Source organism: Cannabis sativa, chromosome 7 (genome assembly GCF_029168945.1).
Source record: "Cannabis sativa cultivar Pink pepper isolate KNU-18-1 chromosome 7, ASM2916894v1, whole genome shotgun sequence".
Classification (NCBI taxonomy): domain Eukaryota; kingdom Viridiplantae; phylum Streptophyta; class Magnoliopsida; order Rosales; family Cannabaceae; genus Cannabis; species Cannabis sativa.
This window is the reverse complement of record NC_083607.1, coordinates 18,985,234-18,994,117: the sequence shown is the minus strand read 5'-3', so window position 1 is coordinate 18,994,117 and position 8,884 is coordinate 18,985,234. Positions and strand designations below refer to the sequence as shown.

General features: G+C 36.8%; 1 protein-coding gene across 1 annotated transcript; it reads right to left on the bottom strand.

Moving 5' to 3' along the window:
- Positions 1-5,246: 5,246 nt before the first annotated feature.
- LOC115698047 (ethylene-responsive transcription factor 12) lies at positions 5,247-7,374 on the bottom strand. The gene has a single exon (XM_030625234.2). The coding sequence runs from the start codon at positions 5,947-5,949 to the stop codon at positions 5,437-5,439; it is 513 nt and encodes a 170-aa protein (XP_030481094.1). The 5' UTR covers positions 5,950-7,374; the 3' UTR covers positions 5,247-5,436.
- Between the last annotated feature and the right edge of the window lie 1,510 nt (positions 7,375-8,884).

Sequence of the window (8,884 nt, the reverse complement as noted above, 5' to 3'; positions counted from 1 at the left end):
GTTCACATGATTTATTTCATGATTATATGTACATAATGTATAAATTCATCTGAAACCCTTTTCACATACTTGATCCTGTTTATTGTGTCGTCAACACATTGGAAAGTAAACATGACTATGTGAATAAAGTTTCCTAGATTTATCAGACATAGGGTTTTACTGATATGATAATCTACAACAGAGTTTACTTGCATTTGGAGAAATGCTATGTTCTTTCCAGAGCATTGGTTAAAGTGAAGCTCAGGTTGGATGCATGGAGTATGCATCGGAAGGGATCGATATTGAACTTTGACTTAGATTTATTAAACTTACCGTAATATCTATTCAAGTCAATATCGCCTAGTTGATCCTAGATCAAATGATCTTAATCCTGATATGATTAGGCTCAATCTTGAAAGGCTATTCGTGTTCTTTGATTTGTTAGTTAAGCCTACTTTTAGGTCAGGGTGATACGTACATTTTGGGAACACGGTAGTGCAATTGAGTGGGAGCGCTATCATAAACATGGAATCTATAGCTTCTATCTGGCGAATAGTAAGCAAAGGATGATCTCCTTCGAGCTTGACCAAACGAACATAAATGGTGGAGTACTCATTTCACATAAGCTGAAATATCATTTATACGGGGTCAAGTGTTTTAAGGAATAAATACATTGTAGGGTGTAACGGTAATTTAATCCCTTTACAAAGGTAGATCATTCATATAGAGGATCATTGATCACATTAGGATTATAACAATGGATAACTAATGATGTGTCTATATGGTGGAACATATAGAGCATTCTATATACTGAGAGTGCAATTCTAAGTTCTATGCGTGGATTCAACGAAGAATTAATAAGTTAGTGAATTTTAGTGCTAAATTCTTGATCTACTTATTGGAAGCTCGGTTATATAGACCCATGGTCCTCGCACTAGTTGAGATAATATTGCTTGTAAGACTCATATAATTGGTTTTGATTAATCAATTATAATTCTCAAATTAGACTATGTCTATTTGTGAATTTTTCACTAAGTAAGGGCGAAATTGTAAAGAAAGAGTTTATAGGGGCATATTTGTTAATTATGATACTTTGTATGGTTCAATTAATAAATATGATAAATGACAATATTATTTAATAATTATTTATGGTTATTAAATAGTTAGAATTGACATTTAAATTGTTGAATTAGAAAATTGGCGTTTTTGAGAAAATCAGATGCAGAAAAGGTAAAACTGCAAAATTGCAAAAAGTGAGGCCCAAATCCACTAGTATAGGGCCAGCCACTTTTGTAGGAAATTTAAACTGATATTTTCATTATTTTAATGCCAAATAATTCAAACCTAACCCTAGTGGAATGCTATAAATAGATAGTGAAGGCTTCAGGAAAATTACACTAAATTTTCCACACTTCTGATTCAGAAAAAACTGAGCCTTCTCTCTCCCTATCTTTGGCCAACCCTTCTCTTTCTCCTTCCCTCTTCAATTTCGAAAATCTTAGTGTGAGAATAGTACCCACACACAGCAAGTGATACCTCAATCATAGTGAGGAAGATCGTGAAGAAAGACTTTCAGCAAGAAGGAGTTTCAGCATCAAAGAATCAGAGAAAGAGATCCAGGTTCAGATATTGATAATGCTCTGCTACAGAAAGGAATCAAGGGCTAGATATCTGAACGGAAGGAGTCATTTAATTCCGCTGCACCCAATGTAAGGTTTCCTAAACTTTATATGTGTTTATTTCATCGTTTTAGAAAGTTCATATTTAGGGTGTTAATAAACATACTTGTGAGTAGATCTAAGATCCTGGTAAAATAAATTCCAACACTAAATTCTACCAAAATTTGATCCAAATTCTACCGAAATTTCGGCAGCATAACGGCTGTAATTGGACGTTCCCAAAAATTTTAAAAGTGCCTAAAGTAACAAACAAAACAAATATAACAATACAGAACAAAGAAACTAACATAAACAATACAAAATTTATCCACCAATCCGACCGCAGTACATGTATTCGCAGAACCTACTTCACTACGGATAAATATTTAAGATATTCAAACTCAACTAAGCATGCATTGATAATTAATTATAATAACAAAAGGTTAGCGGATGGATATACCTATTGCAAATCCGATCAACACCGAAATATGTCGATCGACTCTCAAATATTAGCACACAACCTATAACATAATGTAACATACAACCAAATTAAAATTTTAATTATTAAATTACTTACTAGTTATTAAACAAAGTAGCAAGTTACTAGTTACTAATTTCCATAGTTTTTTTTTAAAAAATAACATATACATATATATACATATATAATCAATTAAATATCACACTACCATTATTTTAAAAACTTTAACTCTAAACTAATTAAATTCCTACTACCTCTCATTCTCATTCACAACAAATATATATACAATACAAATACACAAAATACACAAATAGTATATACACAATATATATACACACAACATATATATAAACACATATTCAATAATAAAATATAAAATATATACATATATATTATATATCAAGTAAATAAATATTTACCTTATAAACACAATCCGGCGACAAATTGCGACCAAAAATCCAGCCACCTATAGCACACACAATATAATATTAATAAAATGAAAAAATCATAAAAAAAATTTTACAAAAACGAAATAATACCAATGTACATTAATAAAATGAACAGAAATCATATTTATACCTTAATGAACGTTGAGATTGAACGATTTCTCCGCTAAAATCGGTGGTTGGAGTTAAACCACCACCTTTTTTTAAAATAGGTTCGGGTACAGTGTAAATGGGTGAAAAAACAAAACTTTTTTAGTGTATGGGATTAGATATTGAAAATAGAAACTTTTAAGACAAAAATGAGGTGAAATGGTGAAGAAATGAGAAAGATATGGGGGTTTTTAGAGGTGGTTGGCGAGGGTTTTCGTGGGTTTTCTCTGCTGTAGAAGTGGCTGGGTATATGCTGGAGAAGAAGAAGTGAGGAAGAAGAAGACGATGCAGAGGTTATACTTTGGGAGACTCTATGCCGTCGGTTCCTAGCAAAGAACCGACGGCATAGGTGCACACGTGTCAATAAAGTGTGCACCTATGCCGTCGGTTCTTTGCTAGGAACCGACGGCATAGGGTCTCCCAGAAACCCTTAAAAAATCCCAATTTCCAACCGACGGGATAGGGTTTACTAATATATATACCTACGATTTTTACCAAAAAACCGCCTCTAAATGACAATTTTCGAATCTGGTGGGTGTTTTCACACCCTTTAGCTTCCCTTTTTATAAAATGGGTTAAAAAAATGGAAGCTAAAGGCCCATATAGTAGTAGTGCTTTGAAAATGTCTAACTCGCATTCTCTACTCGACTCATGCAAGCTGCTCTCATGCTGGAAGCTGGTCAGGTGTCCTCGCGCGTCCTGGTTGAATCTTCTAGCCTCTGATGACTTTGAGTACCTAATCTCCTTGCACAATTCATTAAGGGTAGAATCTTCTGTGCAGGTGATGAAGTCTGCCACGTGTCACCCAAGTGGATGCCACATCACCTTGTGTAGAAATTTGAATAATTCTAGCCCGGACATCTCAATCTCATACCTAGCTAGCCCTTGGACCCAAGGAATCAGAATCCTAGCCCTTGGATCGGGCATCTCAATCACGGACCTAGCCTTTGGACCCAAGGATCCCAATTGGACCCCTGACGCCCAACCAACTTTCTCTTACATGTCTTTTTTAGTCCTCAATTAAATAAAAAAATTACAATTGACCTATATATAAAAATAAAATTCTACTTTTTTTATATAATATAAAAATAAATAATATTACACACGGCACCTTAATCTTCTTTGAATAAAAAAAAAAAAAAAATCTTATATAGCAGCCGGGGAACAAGAAGAGCACTAACAATTTTATAAAAATACTAAATTGCATCAAGACATGAAAATATACTCTAGTAGTAGAAGTAATTGCATGGATATAAATTAAATGAAAAATATGAAAATATCTTATTAGAACAACTCGTGTTATTAGCTGATTTGGTACTTAATATTATATATTACTATACTTTATAATTAATTATTATTTTTTGTAATTATTTTGGGATTCAACCTTGTAAATCCAGTTGCAAATTGACATATGGATGCCACCTCCTCCTAAATTTTTTCGCTCTAGCGACGGATGCTTAATGGTTTGGAGAGGACTTTGTCGGATTGGGAAAACTTGTACGAAATACAACAGGTGTGGCTTAGTTACAATTGGCGTAGTCATTAAGTGTGTTAGGTGATTTTTGTGCTAATGTGGGAGAGCTCTTTGCCATTTATCTGCAATTGATTCTTGTGCATCAATTTAGTTTTTATTGTAATGTGGTAATTGGTTGTATTAATAATCTTTATATTAATTTTAGTTTTTAATCTAATTTATTAGATATCTATTTTTTATTAGCTGCTATTAGTGGCGGTTCTTACCGCCATTTCACAATCGACGAATAGTGTTATCCACACACTGGTATTCTCTATTACTAATTTAAGAGATTGTGTTTGAATAAATACTTGTCCACAATTTTTTAATTCTTCTATAACAACAAATTTATCTTAATAAATTAAAACTTTCTTTAAAAAAAGAAAATTGAATTATTTACTAAAGTTTAAAAGTATAGGACTGATATTGATATTAAGATGCACACATATTAATATAATGATTATCTAAAACCAATACTATACCACTTACAAATAAGCTATATAAGTTTGACCCCTTGTTACAAAACAAGAAGGCTTTCAACAGAATACTTGATAGCTTTTGTAGAAACAAAAACTTTTGGGCTGTAACTTTTTAAAGGAAAACAAATGAAAAACTAGTTGCGTGCGTGGTAACATTCATTCATTTGAACTTTGAAGTGATGGGATGGATGAAGGAGGAAGGCAGCAGTAGAAACAGGAAAACGACAAACGAAGGGTTATTTGATCAAACCAAGGATTGACATGACACGCACGCGCTTTGAACAGAGTGGGTAGTGGGAGTGGGTCTCAACTTTCTAGTAGTACTCTCTTTTACAATTTATTACACACTGCTCAAATTATCAGAACCAGTTTCACTGTTCTACCACCCTAAAAAGGGTTATGTCATTATACCTATATCCACACGCTTGCCTCTTAGTCACCCTGACCATGACCAATACCTCTCCCACTCTCACTAAGCGCGCGTGCAAACCAATCATAAAATCTTTATAACACCACCAAGAAAATATATAATAATAGTAATAATTAAAGAAAACGCATGTATTTACATAAAGCAGAAGTAGTAGATGTACACTAATATATCTAGGCTCCCGATGATCAAGTTCTCCAAAATATCACAAACACTGATACATACACTGAACTAAAACGACGTCGTTAAGATATACCATGCCCGAAAATAACAAACTGGGACTTTCTACTTTCTAATGTTAACAATTTATAGCCATAAGGGTGGAGGTTCGTTCAGATCAATGGGGCAGCCGCGCCTAACAAGACCCAAAAACGACGGCGTTGCAGAGAGTTCCGGAGCGGGGCACGCATTAAGGCCTCCGACTGAGTTTGAGCCGTGACTTTCGCGCCTAACCCCGTGGGACGACGACTCGGCTGCCGTTGCGGTGGAGGAGTTCATGTCCTTCAACACGCCTGTATGTAAAAACTCTCCAATGACAAGGCGGTTGGTCGTGGAACTCCAGTGAGTACCGGTCGGAAGGTTGAGGTCCAGCGAGAGACCGGCTGTTACCGGCGGCGGAAAATTAGTTTTGGCCTTGGCACCGCGGAGTGACCTGGCAGCTCCGTCGTAGGCGAGAGCAGCTTCTTCTGGTGTATCAAATGTACCTAACCAAACCCTAGTTTTCTTCCATGGGTCTCTTATTTCGGCTGCGTAACGACCCCAAGGACGCTTTCTCACTCCCCTGTAGTGCCCTTCGCGAGAAGAAGAAGGAGACGCCATTGAGTTGTTATATTTATCTATAAGCTTGTAAGATATTAAAAATTTATGAAAGTGAGTAAGATGAAAAAGAGGTGTGAAATAGGGGGAGAGAGAAAAATAAACAAAACAAGAAAAGCATAAAGAGAGAAAGAGAGCCAACTCGGTCACCCGTAATCGTCGGCTAGACGGCACGGCTTTTTGGTTTATATATATAGGCAAAAACGAAATATAAATGAAAAGATTAAAATGAGAAAGCCGAAAATAATATAAAAATAAAATATAAATATAATAATAAAAACGTCGGATGGATCGATGGTTAATCGGACGGTAGTGGAATGAAGTTTGAGAATACACGTCAGACAAAAAGTGGGGCCCCGACCCGAGTAAAAGGAACAGAGCCGCCGCCTGATTAGACGTATGCGCAGAGATTAGGGGGGAACTGTCATGTGACTACTCTTGGCGCCGTGGGGTGACGTAAGCCCTACTCTCTATCCTTTTTTATTTATTTTTTTAATTTTAATTTTCTGTACGGCGCTCTCACAGCGGCGCCTGCCATATTAAAAAATGTAATATTTTATGATTTCTTTATTAAAAAAGAAAAACAAAAAAATAAAAGTGTAAGGGTGCGGGATATGTTCGATAAAAGCGGCAGGAGGAGAGGTAGTGACGTGTCGATATAAGAGTGGAGGGGAGTTTTAGATGTTTTGGTTTTAGAGTGAGAGGGTGTCAGAAGACGCCCCACGTGGAGGGGACGTAGGTGGTGTCTGAGTTGCAGGGGACAAGGACCGAGTTGGGCCGGGGCCTGGACTACTGTGTGTGTATGTGTCTCGGGAGTGGGTTTGGAATTGGGATTGGGCCTCTCTATATTTATTATTATTGTTATCAAAATAAAATTATATTTTTGTATATTAAATGTGGTTGGCGTGTTTGAGTTGGGATGATTTGGGTAAGAAAAAAAAAAGGTGGTCCATAGTTTGGGAAGTGGAAAGAGTAGTAAAAGAAAAGAGAAGACTAGACAGTAATAATAGTAAAATAAATCAAGCAATGTACGGGTAAGGGAGTGACGGTAGTGACGATTGACCATTGGTCATTTGTTTGAATGACTCTAGCTTTTTGATTTTGCTGCTGCTGCTATTGCTGCAGCCAGCTACTGCCCCCAAACCACTTCGTCACGTGAACTCTATGTTTTTCAATTACTTCTGTTTTTTTTTTTCCTGGAAATTATTATTATTGTTTTTGCGGTGAGGTGAGGTGGTGTGGTTTGGATTTTTATGTCCCTTTTGAATGAAAGTTTGTAGTTTATTAATTGCTCTAATAAATAGGGTGTTATAAACGTGTCATCTTAGCAAGGTGGCATGCGTATTATGAGAAATGAAACACCAAACACACTTGACCGGTTTGTGCTCGGTGTATACATATACATATTTTTATATGGGAAATTTGAATTTATATCCATGTTTTGTACCTAAATTAATTTTTTAAACTAATACTTATATCTATTAAAAAAGTAGGATTACTTTTTCCTATACCCTAAAATACCCCTCTCATTATTTTCAACCCTCTCTTTCTTTCTCTTTTCTCTGTCAAAGAAAGCCTTTCAACCGTATGCACACCAAAAACCCAACCCGTGAGGCTAGATCGCACCACCCAAAACTCGACACCACCCACGGTGAACCACCGCACCCAGCCACCGCACCCACCCCGACCCAGCCCACTCTCTCGGACTGCCCAAAAGTCGCACCCTGAAAGCCTTCCTCTCTCTGAAATCGCATAAAAAAAAGAAAAAAAATTGCTCCGTCCGATGGTCGGACCATGGGGTCCGATGGGGTCCGATCGGACCCATGGTCCGACCATCGGACCTAGGTCTCTCTTCCTCTCTCTAAAAACGCAAAAAAAAAAAAAAAAATTGCTCCATCCGATGGTCGGACCATGGGTCCGACTGGTCGGACCCCATCGGACCCATGGTCCGACCATCGGACGGAGCAATTTTTTTTTTCTGCGATTTCAGAGAGAGAAGGCTTTCGGGGTGCGACTTTTGGGCGGTCCGAGAGAGTGGGGCTGGGTCGGGGTGGGTGCGGTGGCTGGGTGCGGTGGTTCACCGTGGGTGGTGTCGAATTTTGGGTGGTGCGATCTAGCCTCACGGGTTGGGTTTTCGGTGTGCGTACGGTTGGGAGACTTTCTTTGACAGAGAAAAGAGGAAGAAAGAGAGGGTTGAAAATAATGAGAGGGGTATTTTAGGGTATAGGGAAAAGTGATCCTACTTTTTCAATAAATATAAGTATTAGTTTAAAAAAATTAATTTAGGTATAAAACATGGATATAAATTCAAATTTCCCTTTTATATTTATTGAAATAGCGCGCTGCATGATATAATATAGGGAAAAAAACAGGAATATTCTAAAAAGGGAAAAATATTACAACAATACTGTGGGCCGGCCCAATGAACATTTGTACAGCCCAAAAGGAAAATATTACAAAAATACCACTTGCCCTTACCTTCAGTCGCACGTCACAAACGGAGAGGATGAATGAAGCTCCATCGATGCAGTCGGCCACGCAACCATAATGAAACCAGATCGAACGTAAAATAGCTGTAAATCCCGTCGAATTTCAATAGGAAACGATCAAATCCAACGATCTAAACATAAATTTTTTTAAAAAAATAACAGGACAACCGTGGAGAAACTGAAATTCAACATTTGATTTCGGTTTTTATAGTGCAATATCACTCAAACGATCGTCGAAAATTCAGATTGAAGCAATGTAAATCTGTATTGAACAGATCTGGAGCTCCCCCTCAAATCCAAGAAAAAGGTATGAACTGAATTTTTTTTCAACAATGATACACAGCATTTTTAGTTGCATTCTGGTTGATTCAATGGTGTGCAACAGGCAATTCATATGGTAAAACCAATAAACAAGAACTGATTCTGATTAAGGAACCAAGGGATACTAA